At 41.2% G+C, this 18,109-nt stretch overlaps 1 protein-coding gene across 1 annotated transcript in view; it reads left to right on the top strand.

Annotated features, from left to right (window-relative positions):
- LOC121966685 (unconventional myosin-IXb) overlaps nucleotides 1–18,109 on the top strand; it is a 66,995-nt gene that overhangs the window by 42,378 nt on the left and 6,508 nt on the right. The window contains exons 7-36 of the mRNA XM_042516752.1: nucleotides 1,048–1,147; nucleotides 2,496–2,596; nucleotides 3,022–3,151; nucleotides 3,251–3,340; nucleotides 3,922–4,038; nucleotides 4,218–4,352; nucleotides 4,902–5,023; nucleotides 5,185–5,326; nucleotides 5,464–5,659; nucleotides 6,489–6,564; nucleotides 7,066–7,158; nucleotides 8,607–8,720; nucleotides 9,567–9,606; nucleotides 9,892–10,014; nucleotides 10,460–10,540; nucleotides 10,899–11,009; nucleotides 11,342–11,467; nucleotides 11,600–11,749; nucleotides 11,887–12,047; nucleotides 12,181–13,329; nucleotides 13,527–13,602; nucleotides 14,218–14,336; nucleotides 15,171–15,289; nucleotides 15,992–16,179; nucleotides 16,273–16,380; nucleotides 16,492–16,662; nucleotides 16,772–16,813; nucleotides 16,931–17,042; nucleotides 17,182–17,255; nucleotides 17,878–18,070. Coding sequence (XP_042372686.1) covers nucleotides 1,048–1,147; nucleotides 2,496–2,596; nucleotides 3,022–3,151; nucleotides 3,251–3,340; nucleotides 3,922–4,038; nucleotides 4,218–4,352; nucleotides 4,902–5,023; nucleotides 5,185–5,326; nucleotides 5,464–5,659; nucleotides 6,489–6,564; nucleotides 7,066–7,158; nucleotides 8,607–8,720; nucleotides 9,567–9,606; nucleotides 9,892–10,014; nucleotides 10,460–10,540; nucleotides 10,899–11,009; nucleotides 11,342–11,467; nucleotides 11,600–11,749; nucleotides 11,887–12,047; nucleotides 12,181–13,329; nucleotides 13,527–13,602; nucleotides 14,218–14,336; nucleotides 15,171–15,289; nucleotides 15,992–16,179; nucleotides 16,273–16,380; nucleotides 16,492–16,662; nucleotides 16,772–16,813; nucleotides 16,931–17,042; nucleotides 17,182–17,255; nucleotides 17,878–18,070 — 4,559 coding nt within the window. The remainder of the gene's footprint in view (nucleotides 1–1,047; nucleotides 1,148–2,495; nucleotides 2,597–3,021; nucleotides 3,152–3,250; nucleotides 3,341–3,921; nucleotides 4,039–4,217; nucleotides 4,353–4,901; nucleotides 5,024–5,184; nucleotides 5,327–5,463; nucleotides 5,660–6,488; nucleotides 6,565–7,065; nucleotides 7,159–8,606; nucleotides 8,721–9,566; nucleotides 9,607–9,891; nucleotides 10,015–10,459; nucleotides 10,541–10,898; nucleotides 11,010–11,341; nucleotides 11,468–11,599; nucleotides 11,750–11,886; nucleotides 12,048–12,180; nucleotides 13,330–13,526; nucleotides 13,603–14,217; nucleotides 14,337–15,170; nucleotides 15,290–15,991; nucleotides 16,180–16,272; nucleotides 16,381–16,491; nucleotides 16,663–16,771; nucleotides 16,814–16,930; nucleotides 17,043–17,181; nucleotides 17,256–17,877; nucleotides 18,071–18,109) is intronic.

Raw genomic sequence — 18,109 nt, 5'->3', positions numbered from 1 at the left:
CGGCCACGCCACTGCCGAGTAGACTACAGGTCTGTTGCTACTTGTGTGACTAATAGGCAAACAAATATCTGGGCCTTGGTAATTTAGAAATACAGTCAGAGTGAAAGGGGAGTGAGCAAATCCTCCTCTGTCATTTTATTTGCAGTAATATATATTACTGATGAATGAGTCAAAAGAATAGAAAAGCTAGTTTGGTTTGCCAGTGAAACCAATAAACAACTGACTTTTCTAAGAATTGACTGTAGCTACAGCAAAGCTTAAGCTATGAAGATGTATTGATTTAACTGTTATCGACACAGGAAGACTTGCCAACTACTCAATTCGTGTTTTATACTTTCTGTTTCAGATCAGTACAGATAAAGATACAAACAAGCACTCATTGGGCTTAGTCTTTGAAACCACAACCTACCAGTGAGCAGCTTAGCTGAAGCTGTTGATGTATAAAAACAAACTGTAGCTGGTTTGAGTGGGAAGAGCTTTACACATTCATGTTTCCTGTCCAGATTTTCCCAGCTAGTGTTAGAAAAGTGTACCCACCTTCCATTGACGAGTTGCCTCTGTAACCTTCAGGCAGCCAGCTGCCTACACACTACTGTTAATCATCCGGCCTGCAGTTGCCGTTGACATTGCATGTTGCCTGTCTAGTCAGGGAGTGACTCCACTGTATGATGTAATTGTTTCTTACTGATAAGTGTGGAAACTCATTTCTCCTGTGTGCTTTTACAACAAAGCTTTGTCGCCTATCTACCTGCTCACTGATAGTACGAGTGGAAAACTGTTATCACTGAGCCTCAGACATCGTCTCCTTTCTATTAGTTTGTGTTGACTCTTAGTTAATCACCAGACTCCCCCTTATTTGTGCCCATACACGTGAAGCTCATACCCACTGATAACTGCTCACCACATCAGAAAAACAAACAAATGATAGGTACCAATAACAATAATTCATCCTTTGAAGAGCAGCTTAAAGAGTTTAAATAACTTGATGTGAGTACAGTTTGTGTTTGTGTACAGGCGGTTATAAACGATGATGTGTTGTTTTTCCAGGAACTACCACGTGTTTTACTACCTGTTGTTGGGAGCTTCAGAGGAGGAGAGGAAGGAATTTAAGTTGCTGCCGCCTGAAGAATACTTCTACCTCAAGCAGGTACAATACTGCTCTCCTGTCCCACTACATCCAGCACTTTAAAGTCTGTCTGTTGACAGCAAAAATCATGACATGATGTCATTCTACCATGATCAGTCTATTCAGCCGCAGTAAATAACCTTCTAAGGTTGTTGAATGAACTATAACCCGTTGCTGTGTGTGATTTGACCTTTAAGGTAATTCACTGTTAGCGGACTCTGTATTCATGAAGACTGTCAAGCCTCTGAATAAGCTGCTGAATACACTCCCGGCTTACTGCGCACATGTGCACTGCATGTTAATGAGGCAGTCTTTGTTCTCTCCCTCATTTTTATTCCCCTTTTTTCTCGCCCTCCTTTTCATTCTCCTCTTTTTTTTCCACCTGTCGTCTGTCTGTTTCTTCGTTTTGCTGTCTTCTACTCATCTTTATAGACTGAATCACGTTTGTTGACATTGACGTCTGGGTAGAAAACCCTTGCGTCATGTACATAAAATGAAACAATTGAGTAAATGCTGCCTCAAGGGGGTCGTTTTTATCCACTTAAAAATAGACCTTAAAAAAACTATATCCGTTTAAGTGTATGCTGTATTTAGAATATTTTTACCACTTTACCTTGCTGTCAGGCTGCCCATACACTTAAATTGATATCAATCTTTTTATCTGGCCTAAGTATATTTTGCTGTGGGCCCCATCCACAGCAGTACATTGCTTAGTTTCCTTGGTGGTAGATTTAATTTTATCAAGGTCACCAGCAAGCAACACAGTACATAAAATAAGCACAGCAAAAACACCATATATGTTTGACCGTGGCCGTGGAAAATCTGAAAAAGTCATGAAATTTCACAATCACATTTTCAAGACCTGGAAAAGTCATCATTAAAGTTTTGAAAAAGTCACAGAACTTTGCTGTGTGTAATGAAATTGTTAGAGTAGACTTCCTTGGATATTCTTTAACGTGTTTTGAAATAAATGTTTATTTTCTTAAACTGTCTATGTAACGTAACTTTAATATGCATCATTGTGCGATGTCAATTTACCATCAGGTATATTTGTGAATTTCTCTCTGTGTTTTCACTCTCCCACAATGTATGCCAGCGAGCTGAAATTACAATAAGGGGCAAGCAGGGCAAGAAAAAAAATAATATGGGTCCTTTAAAAGTCATGGAAAAATTTTGACATTCTTGTGAATCCTGAACTATATCTGTAAATGTTACAGTTATAGCTGAAAATGACAACAGAAAAAAACAAGTTTTCTGATTTCAAATATCTTAGCAGCTGAAATCATTTGCCAGGTTTCTACCCGGAGGTGATTGTTGTTGTGCTAATCACAGTAATATGCCCTTACTAACTGTCAGTCTTGTTTTCTAGCAAAACTTTAAGATAGAGGATGAGGAAGACCTGCGTCATGACTTCGAAAGGCTGCAGCAGGCGATGGAGATGGTTGGCTTCCTTCCCGCCACCAAGAAACAGTAAGTGAATTAGTGACCATGTTCAGTGTTTGTATTGTGTGTCATGCAGTAAAAAGAAACATCATGCTCTTCCAAAAATGATGAAGGGATTGTGTTGGAAATCCACCCTGAAGCATTTTTCACTCAGTCGTGGAAACAAAGGCCATTTAAGTCCGAGCATTGAGTCACATTACCAAAAATATACATTACAACAAAGAGACTTTTTAGAGCACCAACAATAGCTGCCTACAATTGGCTGTGCAGAAGTTTATTAAAAACAGTGTGTGGATGCGGCACCATACAATGCTCCTCTTCAGTTTAGTTATTGAACATAAACAGATGATAAGACTGATGATCAGCATGTGTAGCCCTGTTCCTGTATTGGTCATATGACTTCATTGTCACCATGGCTTTCATCTTACGTCATTTTTATGACTGTGTTGCAGGATCTTTTCTGTGCTTTCGGCCATCTTGTATCTGGGCAACGTGACCTACAGGAGGAAATCGACGGGACGAGATGAGGGGTTGGATGTGGGACCACCAGAGGTCCTGGCTACGCTCTCTGACTTGCTGAAGGTAACATTTTCTCTCTCACATTTTTTCTCTGTCATACTTCATTGTTTTGGGTGAGTTGTCTGCAACTGTCAACATTAACCTGTGTGTGTTCCCACTCAGGTTAAAGAGGAGCTGCTGGTTGAGGCGCTGACGAAGAGGAAAACGGTGACAGTCAACGACAAGCTGATCCTCCCCTACAGCCACTCTGAAGTAGGCACCAGCTATAAAGACATCTCTGCAACCTGTCATTACTTTAAATGTCCAACTGTACACTGAGTGGAGGCCTTCCTCCCTTATTATTCCTTATGCCTTTCTGTTTCTTTATCGACACCACGCCTGCAGTCATTGTGTAGTGTTTGACCTTTATGGTCTCCTTTTTTTCTGTTTTCTCTCCTTTTTTTCTGTTAAAGCCTTTATTTTGCCTCAGTCAGACTTTTGTTGTGATATTATCTGTTTCTAAAGCACATTATGAAATACAAAGGAGGAAAGTAACAAAGTACATTTACTCAAGTACAGTTTTGAGATACATGTACTTTACTTGAGTATTTTCATTTTCTGCTCATCTATACCTCTAGTTCTCTGCATTCCAGAGGGAAATGCCTGTTTTTATTAATTTAAATTTGCTTGAAATTACAATTACTTTTGCTTTTCCACTGTAGTGCAGCTACTGTTACTAAAGTACAGATCTGAGTACTTCTTCAAGGGCTGTTGAAATAGCACCTTGGCTTCTGTTCTGTAACATTTATTTGAGTTTGCGTCACAATAAGCGTCATCTGTCTTTGTCCCATCAGGCCATCACAGCCAGAGACTCAATGGCCAAATCTCTGTACAGCGCCTTGTTTGACTGGATCGTTCTGCGCATCAATCACGCACTGCTGAACAAGAAAGATATGGAGGAATCTGTCCCAGTAAGACACACGCACAGAGACAAATACAAACACACAGAGCCACACACAAGACTTAATTTTGATGTGAAGATAACCATATGTCATTAAATATTTTTGATAATTTTATTTTTTGGTATGATGATTTGTATACATACCTCTGCCTGCTCCTCACTTGTGTTGTGTTGATGTTTCTGTGACAGTGTTTGTCCATCGGTGTCCTGGACATTTTTGGCTTTGAGGACTTTGAGACCAACAGCTTTGAGCAGTTCTGCATCAACTATGCAAACGAGCAGCTGCAGTATTATTTCAACCATCACATCTTCAACCTGGAGCAGGTGAGCGGTCTCGTTTCATTTGCCTCTCCATAAATCCATTTACACGGCACACTGAACAACACACCACCAGAGGATTTGCTCTCCTGTGATTCAAACTTATGACTCTCTTCTCTGCTCTGTGTTTATAATAATGACTACTCAAATGATCACTCATCCAAACATTTCCTCTCAAAAGGGAGTGAAGGTTGCATGCTAGTTTACACAGGAATACAAATCAAAGTTAAATTTGATGTTACACTATTTAGTTATGTATTCAAACTTGACTTTAAAAACCGTAAACTACTGCATCGTTAAGCATACAAAACATAATAACTTCAGTATATAATGTTGAATATAATTCAATTTTTTATTGGATCTTTGATAGTATTATCCAACATCAGATATAGCATGGTTAAGACAAACATAAAAGCATAAAAAAACAAACCACAACAAAAAACAGACAGACAGGCAGGAGGTAAAAATTCAAATATTAACAGTGAAATTGTTCCTAGCTTGATTTGTTTTCACCATGAACATATTCACCAAAATGTTCTGCTCTGCCTCCTCCAGGAGGAGTACCAAGCAGAGGGAATCACCTGGCACAACATTGACTACACAGACAACGTGGGCTGTATCCACCTCATCAGCAAGAAACCCACTGGCCTGCTCTACCTGCTGGATGAGGAGAGCAAGTAAGAACAGATGATTCACACTGATTCATTCATGTCTTATGACTGCGAGTAGAAATTTTTATTTTCATTCGGTTAAAGCTTTTCTTTTAATATTTTCTTTTCCTCTGATATTTCTATTCAACCTTCGCCCCTCTTTCCTCCCTTCTGTACCTGTACTCAAGCTTTCCCCATGCCACAGATGAGACACTATTAGCCAAATTCAAGCAGCAGCACCAGGGCAACAAATACTTTGTCCCCACGCCGGTCATGGAGCCTGCCTTCGTCATTCGACACTTTGCTGGGAAAGTTAAATATCAAGTCAAGGTAAGGACAGAGAAGACGTCAGATAGTATAAGCAAAAGGGTTTGAATTAAAATGTCACACTTGGATATGACTTAAATCATTGGTTTTAATTTTGATGGTGTTGTTCTGAACGTACTTGATTTATTTGGCCTCACTAGGATTTCCGGGAGAAGAACACAGACCACATGCGGCCAGACATTGTGGCGTTGTTGCGGAGTAGTGACCGCGCGTACGTACGGCAGCTCATCGGCATGGACCCGGTGGCCATGTTTCGATGGGGCATCCTGCGCGCTACCATCAGGGGCATGGCTGCTTTTAATGAAGCTGGCCGCTCCTGGGCTGCCAAAACTTCAGGTACATTTTTGATGTGACAGTGTCCGATCATTTGCATACGATCTTCATAGCTGATAGCTTGCTGACACTATATAATGCTAAAAAAAGACTACTTGTTCCTAGACTTGAGTCAGAATCATTGTTACAGTAGTGCTGATAAAACACAAAAGTCATCTGCTTTCATTATAGTCAGACAGATTACAGTGCATTTATAAATGTGTCACACACTAGCTGCCCTCACTCCACTTGTGCAGCTCATACCAGGACTTCAGAGTACTTCAGTTTCTCTGCTCTGTAATTAGCCTCTCAGGTCAGCACTTAGAGGAATAGAGAAAAACGTGAGGCTTTAGGAGATTTCTGCATTTTCCATGCACTTCTCAATCCTCCAGACTATTTTGGTGCTCTCAGATGCAGCCCATTGACGTAAGAGCCTTTTTATGTGGATTAACAAGATTAAAATAAAGTTAGGGGAAATAAAACAAAACAACAAAAATGGCTGCAGTCGTGGCTTTGATCACGACTTATTCAATCTGAAAGCCTACTTATGATAAATACATTGTTTTCTTGTTACTCTGCACATTGCACAAATTTGCTATAATGGTATCTTCAGCACATCTTCTCATTAATATGATTGCATGTCCTGCACAAAACTGTACTGCTTTCTTATTCTGAAACGGATATGTGGTACATATTTTTTATGTTACTGTATTTTTAAGGGGTTTTAAAATATTTTTATTCATTTAATGCACTAAAGACTAAAGCAGTGTGTACCTACTTGGTTATAAATCTTATTTGGATTCTGATTCAGATCAATAATGCATTACTTTTATTTATTTATTTTTTGTTTTAGGTGTTGTCCGTCCAATCTCCAGAACTCCTTTAGGAGAGCTTCAGCAATCCAATGCCCCAGTAGACAGAATGTACAAGTAAGTAATGCACATAATTCAGTTGAAAAGTGTGAAATATGTCTCACTTGGGCTGGGTTTCTAACTGCCAGGTCTGTTTCCTCTGGAGGAATCTGCCTTATCACCTGTGGACTTGGAGGCAGACTGTTGGTGCTGTTTACTTTGTGGTTAATAACTCTCTGACTTTTCTTTTATGACTCACACACTGTTTAATTTAAGTATGATCTATGTAATATACAACCTTCATAAAGCTGCAATCTTTCCTTTTTGTATAAACTACACAGCAGCATAATTCCTGTTTGATGCTCCTTGTTGAAGGTGAAAGAAATGTTTCAAATGGTTGGTGAACTGTGGACCTCCACATTGATCCTATAGTGCTGGATGAGATGAGGAAGGATGATGTCAGACACCTTAAAATCAAGTCACCCTGATGAATCCTGCTTCATCTCATCTCAGTCGCCCATATCCTCTCCACCTTTTGGTGACCCCACTGTGTGCGGTTCTCTCCTCTCCCCTCCACAGACGAGCTTCTATGCTCGATTTCTACTTTGATCACTCAGAGGAGCGCCCTCTAGAGGCCTTTGAAGACATCTTTGCTAGCTATGAGAGTAAGAAGTAAGTGAATTTGGTGGACAGGAGAGAGGAATGAAGAAATGAGGCCAAGCAGGAAGGAAATGTGTTTTGTTTTTGGGTAATAGATACAAGTTTGTTCCATTTTCTGAGTTTGCTGCCATCTAAACAACAAAATCTTTTTTATCTATTTAATAAGTTGAATCCTAACCAGTGTATCACATTAGTGTTAACATGCAAGGTCTGGTTTGTCAAATGTGGCAAAGTCTGATTCTTTAAAAATGGAAGAAGAGGAGGACGTTCAGTACGCCAATATAACGCAGTACAACAAAGTTGCCCTTTACCTTTCGTTCCCTCGCTGTGATCCTCATCTTTTACTGTAGCTGCAATAATCTCTCTCCTTCCTCACGTTTGTTATTCTTGCTATAGAGCACAGGAAGGTGTTTGTACTGGCCGACTCTGATTAGCCACCCGGATTACTTACATCAACTGTGGAGCTTTGGAAGCACACAAGTATTCATACACGTACAGAGGCCCCAAGTCAAATAGACAAAAAGAATTGGGAGCTTTCTCAGAATGGAAACAAACCATGGAGAATATTTTTGGATCGTGTGCCCTCTGAATCTCGACCTTCTGCCTCCTGCTTTCAGATCTGAAATGACTGTTTTTTTACAGAGCAATACATTAACTGCGTTGAACCTCCCAGCACCTTGTTCCCATTATTAAATCATCCAGCCTCTAACAGATCTGCAAATACTGAGGTTTAGAGGTCAGATTCACTGTGACTCATTTGCCGTATATGTTGCCCATTCCTTCACTGCCTGACCTCTGTTTTCATAGTCAGTCATGGTAAGTATAGAAGAGTATTGCATGGACCAGCTCTGGGACACAAAAGATTCCATATTAACCTCACCAGTCCGAGTGTCCAGTGTAACACCAGCCCCAGTCAAAGGAGCGTAAATCCAAAAGCCTCACCAGTAACAACTTACTGTCACACAGCATGGAAACAGACGTCCATTCACACTCAGTGTCAGCTCTGCATGTTAACTATCACAGTGACAGGGATATGAGAGTTAATACAATCCCCACGTACCCCAGTCTCTCTTTGTGTGTGTGTGTTTTTCTATTCTTAAAAGGGATATGGCAGCATGGTTGGGTGGTCTAGTGTGTCTTGTGGTTTCTATGTACATAAAAATGAACAGTGGGAGGATAAATTTTGTGGGTTAGTCTTCGTGGATGAGCAGAGCATGAAGTTCCTCTTGATAACAGACCCCCAGCTATTCTGCAGTCTGTGTTCTTGTCTTTGGTAACTGCGGTGGTGTGTTTTCTTCTAAGGTGTCCTAACTGTGGTGTTCGATCACGCCCCACAATTTTTTTTCTTTCCTTCCTCCTTTTGTTGGTCTTTCCAATCTTTCACCCGTCCCTTCTCCTGCTCCTTGTACTCCCTCCCTCTTTTCCTCTCCACACTGGGTGTGTGTGTGCGCTGTGATCAGAGACATGCATGCAGAGATCATCAGCTCCATTAAGAACTTGCCGTTGGATGGTGAGGACCCTCGCAAGCTGCTGCAGTCCTGGGGTCGCCTCCGCTTCCCTCGACACGTCCTCCAGTGAGTCTGCAGACAGACCTGGTGTCCACTCTTCTCCAGATTAGTCCAGTCTAGTAATCTCAGGCAGAACATGCTCCTATGAAAGCTTTTTTTTCCCCCAAAACAATCTAGACTTTCCCTGTTTGGACCAGCCATGTTTACCTCATAAACCAGCCATATATAGTAATGGCTGTCACATTTATAGCCACTTTTATTAATGGATCATGAACGTCTAATGTAATCTAACAAAAACATCAAACACACTCCTGCTTTATCATCAGGCATTACATTATTAGCTCTGTTTGTAGACACTACCTAGTTTTCTTGAAGGCTACAGCTAAAATGCCTTGAATACCTTCATCAACTGCTGCATGAACATCATCATGAGACTGTGCTGGCATGTGAGGTCTTCTGGAGCATCTTGTGAAAATATGTTCAAGCGGCCTCGCAGCATGTTAGAATTTTCAGCAAATTCTGCAGTCTGACACAGAGAGAGGCTGAACATGAATCGAGAGTCCTTTTTATGTAGTGATGAAAGCAAGAGAGCATGTCTGTCTGTGTATGGTGAGTCTCTGCTGTGCTTGTTGTTTAGAGTCGCATCTCATCTCCTGCAGCAAATTCCCCCCCCCCCCCCCATCACCCTCACCATCTCACTCATTCATGCCTCCTTTCTGCCCCTCATTCATCCCATCTTCCAGGTGCAACCCTTGATTTCATCACTGACCGGCAGCGCATGAAGATGTCAGCCGTCCGTACTAACCTGGCTTCACACACTCCATCACTACTTGTTCCATCCTCCTGCCTCAGTCCTTTAACGCATCTGTGTCTCTAATTCACCCTGCATCTTTTTTCTTTCTTTTTTCACAGGAAACACAAGAATGCCAAACAGAAGCAGGTCATCCCCAAGGTAAAACTGAGTGACTCTGGAGGAAGAGTGTGTATTGTTGAGTGTCATTCCCAAGTTTTCAGGTAGTTTGGGTCAGTAGTTTTGAAGGAACCACCTCCCTAAAGCACTGGTTTTTGAAGATCTGGACTTAAGACTCCACAATCAACTATCTTTCTCCAGAGTTACATACAACACTTTTAAGTTATATAAAACAACTGGGCTTATTTTGTTTTATTAGTTTTCCATCAGAATTATAACAATTGTGTTTGAGTTAGAAAATGAATTTATCGTATTGCTGTTTTGCAGAGTTTGTTGGATTCTCGGTCTCTGAAGTTTATTGTGAGCTTGACGCTGCACGACCGCACCACCAAGTCTCTGCTCCACCTGCACAAGAAGAAGAAGCCCCCCAGCATCAGTGCCCAGTTCCAGGTAACACCACCGACAACAGTATGCACATTTCACACAGATTCTTCTCATGCAGTACATCACCTATAAAGCTCCTTGTCCTTTTATTCAGTGATCCATGATATATGCGCGCTGTGAACGCGTGTTGAATTCAGCATCATGCATCATGCACTTTATACCATGCACCTAATACCATACAGAGTGCATTGCTACTGTATGAATTGTTGTATTGTTTTTAGTTGTTGTTTTTTGTTTTATTCCTTTTCTCTCTTTTTATTTCTATTGTCTGTTACTTGCCAAGGGACTACGGATGTATATTAGCAGTCCTGCTAACTGCTAACGTATTTTATACTAATGTTCATTTATATGCTATGTCCCTTTTAAATAAACATTAAATAAAAAACAAGACAAACACACCCTCCAGCAGCAGTCCTGAACATTCAGCAAACCTTTTTTCTGTTTTCTTTAGACTTCTCTGACCAAACTGTTGGAGACCCTGAACAGAGCAGAGCCTTTCTTCATCCGTTGTATCCGCTCCAATGCAGAGAAGGTAAGACTCTAGACATTTGCAGTTTTGTTCTTTAATATTCTCTGTTCAAATCTTTCGTCTCCTTATTGAGTGCAGAAATTTTCTTCCCCCTTAAAGACATTAAAAGAGGAAATCTTGAGATCATTTGCCTCTTTTAAACAACCCTCTTTGTAGAATGAAACAGAACTGATAGGATTTTCAAAATCAATACAAATCTTAAGTCTAAAAATGATCATAGGCAGGCCGTATCAGTAATATAGAATATATTGAAAACACTTCTCATTATGCTGATAATGACAATATTTAATCGGTAAATGTGGGTAACTAAATGGTAAAGAGTCTGACTGAATGTGCTTCTTGTGTCCTTGCACGTGAGCAGAAGGAGATGTATCTGGATGAAGCCTTGGTGGTTCAGCAGCTGCGTTACACAGGAATGCTGGAAACTGTTCGCATCAGGAGGTCAGGCTACGGAGCCAAGTACACATTCCAGGTACTGTAAAGTTCCTCCTCTTTTTGGAAAATCCATGTGACAATCACACCAATTTATGCACTGTGGATAAAATATGTTGGATGGAAGCTGATGCAATGACCTGCAATGATACCACAAACACACAATAAGACAGCGGCAAGATGTAATCTAAGCAGTTTGCCTAGTATTTGTAGCACCTGTCTACCTCAATTTTTTCAAGTCTGCAGATAAATGTATTTCATAATATCTTTACATTATTTTCAGTTTTCGGCATTAGGGTTTGAATATCACAGCAATCCTTTCTCAAACAGTCCATTCATTTCTTATGTGTATAATTTTTGGTGTCACGGCAGGAGTTTATAGAGCAGTTCAGGGTTTTGCTGCCAAAGAATGCCGCCGCCTCTAAAGAGGAAATCTCAGCACTGCTTGAGAAGAAGATGGGCCTGGACCCCACCACATACCAGATCGGCAAAACTAAGGTACACCACTAAACTCTTGTCATTGCTCCTGCGTTTTATTCTATCAGTAACACCTTATGAACCCCCTTTCTTGTCTCCATTTGCTCCTGCTCCTTCTTTGCTTGTAAATTCTGGTTTGTTCTCTCTGTTCAGGTCTTCTTGAAGGAGCTGGAACGACAGCAGCTGCAGGACACGCTGCACAAGGACGTGATGCGTAAGATCATCTTCCTTCAGCGTTGGTTCAGAGGTCGCCTGCAGAGGAAAGAGTACCTGGACATGAGACAGGCAGCCATCTTGATTCAGGTAAGATGCTGATGCAATCCTTGTTTTGGAGCTGTCATGTCTGTGTATTTGTTTCATTTGCTATGTTCCTTTTTAATAATTGAGCGAGAATTAAAGTATGATATTGACCTTGTCTTGTCCCCTCTCCTCCTGTGTAGCGTTCATGGCGCAGGTACTGCAAAGAAGAGCGCAGGCGTCAGGCCGCCACTCTGATCCAGGCTGTGTGGCGAGGGCACAGACAGAGATCAGATTACCACCGGCAAAAACAGGGCGCTACCAAAATACAAGCCCTGGTCAGAGGACACTCAGCACGTAGAAGGTAACAATACAGTTTTTCCACTAAAGACAACGTATCATTAAAACTCCACTTCAAAATTAGCTGGATCACGGAAAGACTTGTAGTGCTCTAAAAACGTATGTGGGCTGTCATATTTATGTTTTGTGTATTACAGGTGCCACTCCATGCGTGAGGAGAAACAGAAAAAGGAAGAGGAGGAAAAAGAAGCTCAGAGGAGAGCAGAAGAAGAGGAAAGAAGAAGGAGGGAAGAAGAGGAGGAGGCAAGGAGAAGAGCAGAGGAGGAAGAAAGGAGGAGGATGGAGGAAGAAGAAGAAGCAAGGAGAAAAGCAGAAGAGGAGGAAGAGAGGAGGAGAGCAGAAGAAGAGGAGGCTGCCAGGGAAGCACAGAAAAAAACAGAGGAAGTGGAGAAAAGACTGACAAGAGAGCCTCAAACAAGAGAGGATCCGGATATAGAGCTGGTCACAGAGGAGATGCTGGATGAAATCCTCCCTGCCCAGGAGACAGAGGAGGAGACAGGAGATGAGGATGGAGAGGTTAACACAAGTTCACATACAGAGGAGGAGCAGGGCAAGGATGAAGAGCTGGAGGATGAGGACGAGGAACTGGATTTGGAAACTAACGGTACCCAGGCTGAGGCTGGACCCCAGCTGGATGAGAGAGAAGGTGATGAGGATTTAGGACAGTCAGATTCAAAACCTGCTCCTCCCTCTGATGATGTCCCCTCCAGCACACCCACAACTCCAGGTGGGAGTTTGGATCTTGGTGATACCTCCACACCTTCCAAAGCTGAACAAAAGAAAGCACGAGCTCCACCTGTTAACAGGGGACAGTCATCCAGGAGTCAGGAGAAGCGAGAGCAGAGGAGACGAAGAGGGCTGGAGCACAACCAGCGAGAGACTGAACGAGCCGCCTCCTCCTCCTCAGCTGTCAGCAAGGATCAAACATCCCCACCGAAGAGCAAAAGCCAGGAGACTTCAAAGCTTAAAGAGCGAGTGGACAGCAAGGAGCTGGACCAGTACACCTTTGTGGCCTGGAAAATGAAGGAAGACAAAGGAGGGAAGAAGGAGGCAAAAACGTCTCCTTCTCCCGCCGGTCCTGTACGTCCAACTTCGTTACCCCTGCACAACACCGACGCTGTGCCTGACAGGAACGGTTTAGGTGATGGAGTTGGAGGATCGACAAACCTGCAACGCCGTTCTGGGGGGATTAAGGAGAAGCCGGAGAAGTGGAGGGGGAGGAGGAGTGAGGAGAACACTAGCCCTCCTCCACCTCACAACAAGGAGGAAAGGAGGAAAAAAGCACTGTATGTCGTCTGTTCTGTTCATTATACCCTCACGTTTTGTCTATAACATATGGGAACTTTTTCAGTTTGACATTATACCTTTCAATATGAGAAGTGTTAGTAGATCTTTATGTGAAACCCCTCAGCTACTAGAACACAATCCATGAATGTATTTATATCTTTTTTTCATTTATATCTTTCTCTCTGTTTATCCGCAGCAGTGAAACAGCCTCCTCATCATTTGACAGTTTGTCTCCATGTTCTGAAGGAACTGGTGCTTTTTCAGCCAGAGAGGTATTTTATATTTACATCTGTTTTTGAGGGGGGTGGAGGTCTTAAAGTATCAACTCTTGACAGTTAAAACTGAAAAAATCTTAAATCTAACCTAACCTAGTGTTGTCATGATACTGGATTTTTCAACCTCAATACTATAAATAGAAAAATCTTGATTTTTGATACTCTTTTTTAAACCATTGAAGAGAAATGACATTAAATGCATACAACTTAAAATTTGTATTAAAATTTAAATATAACAAAGTCATAACATGTTAATCATAACTTTTTTAAAAGAAATATTGAAACTGTTTCAAATATATTCAAAATCAATATGTATCTATATATCCTTTTCACAAATATGCTAGAAGTAGACAAAGAACAGCTTTGTAAATTAGAGAAAAAAAAGTCTATACAGTTTTAAAGACAGACACCCAACCCGAGCAGACAGGATACAGTGATGAGTAAGAAGCTTGCAGTTACTAATGAATCTCAATGTGCCATAATAAACAGAGTCCAGAGCATTGTGCCTTCAGAATATTGTCATTTTTTTACACTAATTCTAACTGGCAAACAGTTTCTTCTTTGATTATTCTGCACGTACTTCATCACTTCTAAATTGTTCCTGTTCTGCAGATAATGTCCCCCTCAGAAGGCCATGCCGACGGCTCAAAGGGAAGCTCATTCAGAAGGAAAGCTCAAGATGGTTCAAGTCACCCAGACTCTGCACACTCCATCCCGTCCACACCAGACAGGTACTGAACTATGTCGGACCTTCTTGTAGACCAGTGGTTGACTGATGGGATGCAGCAGGGTTGCTACTAAATGTGGGGAAAAAGCATTTTGGCGGATGAAATTGTAATAAAAGGAAATGAATGAGATGGGTGAAGCACAGGATGATGTGTCTAGTGCTATCATTAAAAATACATTTTTGTTGTGTGACACCACCGAGACAAAGTAATTCACATGAAATTACTCTTCCTTACAATCTTTCCATGGGTCAGATAGTTCCTGAGAAAACTCTTTGCGTGGTGTAATCAAACCATCTTCAGCTCAGTGTGTGGTTTTACACATTCACAGCTGGAAATTCTTGATAACTGAATTTACTCTGAACGGATTTATATCCCAGAAATGAACACTTGAAGCTCAGCCATGGAGCCAGAGTTTTATCAGACTGAGGCATTGGGTGGCCCGCTTTGTTTTTAATTTGTGTTGTTGCTATGGTGACACAGCTGGAGTAGGGCTAGAATATTTTCCACCTAAAAAACTCTTTCAGGATAATTCAGTTTTGATGGTATTTTTAAAAGCTGGACATGTAGTTATTTACTTAAATGATCTATTTTACTGTTGCCAAGAAACAATCCAGAAAGCAACAAACAGGTATGTGATAAAGAGCAACATCCAAACCTTACTCAGTCAGAAATGAGTTGTGAGAGAAATTGTGAATCCGCACTGAAAAATCTCTTCCTTGTAGCCTGCAAGAACATCATTCCACTGCTGTGAGTCATTTTAAGGCTACACAGCAACAGTTTTGCTTAACAAGGTTTGTGAATATTCTTCAGAGCTCCGCGTGTTTCTGTGTCCTGCAGGTCAGGTGGTTTCTTCAGCAAGATTTTGAAAAAGCGTCCGCACAAGGAGGCTCAGACGCCTGACAACGGAGAGTTGACCCTTGCTCAGATTCTCAATGAGAAGCCAACAGGAGGGGAAGGTAAATGACGCAAACTGTTCAGTCTGTGGCGCACATTTTGTGCCATATTATGCATATTAACGGAATTAAATAAGTACAAATAGCACAAGAGCACTAAGAAGCTATTTGCTTGGCAGAATTAGAGAGAGAATTATAGTTTTTAAAAAAAAATCTTACATGTGCATCTTTAGTGGCCACAAAAGCTGTGCAATCCTTTTTTTAAATTCACTTATCAACTGTTTTATGTGCCACTCACCTAAAGCTGGTAAAATGGAGAGTATTTCTGTTGTGTACTTTACCAAAAAAAGAATTAAACTGATTAGAATTCTTCATCAGAAAAAAGGATCTTGTTATTTTGCGATCAGATTTTTAAGATTTTATCACCCAGTACAAACAGCTGGACTGTTCAGTCTACTTTCATCAGACCTCATGGACTGAGAAAGGGAAAGAAAACACAGGTGTATTATCACTAATTTTCACAGGCCTTAACTAATCCTAATGCCTACTTTCTGAGAAAATACTGACCCGTGCAGGATCGTGCTCAGTGCCAACAGAATAACTTTACTCTGGGGTTTGTTTCCTCTGTGGTATTTCTGCGTGCTTTACGTTCTGGATTACAGGTTAGAATTCAGTTTGAGTCGATGTTTCATTATTTCACCGTTTCCTCCTGCAATAGATATTATTTTGCGATTCTAAGTATAAAACAGTGTTCCTCCCTTTCAGCTCCAGCGTCCGGACATGCTTCACGGCCACTGTCTCAGGGGGATCGTGCTGGTAAAGGTTTAGGCCGCAATCCCACCATAAAAATTAGTCGTGCCACGCGGGTGTCTGAGCAGTGGAACGCCTCGCTGGATCGGGAAATTACCAACGCCAATGAGCTGCGGCACCTCGATGAGTTTCTGGGCAACCAGGTAAGTGAAAATCAACAAAACGTTTATTTATAGTAGGATGTCATTTTGTCTTATTTAACCACAAAACTGATTTTTGTTTGTTTTCCATCACAGGTCAATGATTTCCGCTCCAGGGGGAAGTCGCTGTCGCCCACAGAAGCCATCTTTGTCACAGCCACCATGCAGTTCAGAGAGACTATCAAAGCCATGTATTCTCTCCCAGTGAGTTTGTCTGCCAGCCCATAGCACACACATAACACGTACTTATAAGAGTTCTTCTTCCCTGTGCTATCCTCTTCCTCATTTTCTCTCCTTTCCTCTTAACTTTAACAGAAACCCACCATCGGCTACAAAGGTCTCATGACAGGATACCAGAACAAAGTGATCCACCTGGCAGGAGACAAGCAGAAAGGAGAAGTCAAGCTCGTGGTCAACCTCTTCCAGTCGGTGCTGGATGGCTTCATCAGAGGAGAGATGAAGAAGGAGGAGGCTGAGCCTGCGAAGGTGAAAACACTGACAATCGCCATCATTTAGTCTAATTAGTCCAAATGTAAAAAACATATATTAAATATTATTAATATACTGATGCTGATGCTCTCTGTGTGTTTCTCAGCCTGCTAAAGCTCGGAAGAAGAGGAGGAAAAAAGATAAAAGTGTAAGTATGAAAAGTATAAATTAGCCACATTTTTCACCTATTTTCATTTTATTCAGTAATGATTTAGAATTTAATGCTGATTATTATTTCTAATTGAATGACTGTTTGTCTTGTTAGATGGAGAGCCCGCTGGATCATGTTTTTGTCAACTATCAAGTCAACATCGTGCAGTCATGTGATCAGTGTAGCTCTTACATCTGGGGCATGGAGAAGGCCTACATGTGCAGCTGTGAGTTAACAAACAGAACTTATTTATGTTTTATTATTGTACTAATAAGATATTAACAATAAATCTTGCAGCACAACAAGAAAAGTTAGTTGCAAGAATTCATTAAAAACTTTTTTTTTTTTTAAATCTCCTCTTGCAGATTGTAAAATGGTGTGCCATAAGAAGTGTCTCTGCAAAATAGTCACTGACTGCTCCACTTTCTGTGCCAGAAAGGTAGGTTTATATTTTTAGAAGTTACTGGCCTGGATTAATGATGTGCACTGTTTATGGTTTGTAAGGGTTTATAGTGACGCAGAGCGTTTTACAGTGTAGAGAGCTAATGTCCTAATTTAAGATCAAGGAGCCTCTTTTCCATAAGACTCAAGCATATTTTCACATAAAGCCTAAAACACACAGAAGCTGAGCAAGAAGAAGCTGACGGAGAAGTGGGGCAGGACCTTTGCTCTCTATAATGCAAAAAATATAAATTCTAACAAAGAACAGCATCTCACGTCTTCATACTACAGTAAAAGCCTCCTTTATCTTTTTATTTTATTCTCTGTTTTGGGACGGCAGTTTATATTACAAAACATAAAGAGACATAGTGTGCAAACAAGAGCAATGAAAAGCATGAATAGAAAACAGAATAAAAATCAGAGGTTTGCCAGAACAAAACATTAAAGGGTCATTCATTTGATACCTCCACAAGCTTCCTTTGTCTTCATTATATTCCAACATCAAACTTAATTGTAGAGAAGATTGTTTGATTTCCGTGGTTGTTGTAGATAGATTGTGATGTGTGGACTGGATAAATAGACGTCTTACATAAACTGCTGCCGTCTGTCTGAATCCGCAGAGTGACGAGGAGTCTGCTGGTATGCACTTCGGTGTGCGTGTGTGTCACCTGGTCAGCGATAAGAACCCGGTACCAATGGTGCTGGAGATGATGCTGGAGCACGTGGAGATGCACGGCCTCTACACAGAGGGCATCTACCGCAAGTCTGGGTCTGCCAACCGCATGAAAGAGCTGCACCAGCGACTAGAGACCGGTTAGACTGATTATAGACTTAGATTTACAGATAACTGAT

The sequence above is a fragment of the Plectropomus leopardus genome, chromosome 3 (genome assembly GCF_008729295.1).
Source record: "Plectropomus leopardus isolate mb chromosome 3, YSFRI_Pleo_2.0, whole genome shotgun sequence".
NCBI classification, from domain to species: Eukaryota; Metazoa; Chordata; class Actinopteri; order Perciformes; family Serranidae; genus Plectropomus; species Plectropomus leopardus.
The sequence above is the reverse complement of the archived record's forward strand: the minus strand, read 5'-3'. Positions and strand labels throughout refer to the sequence as shown.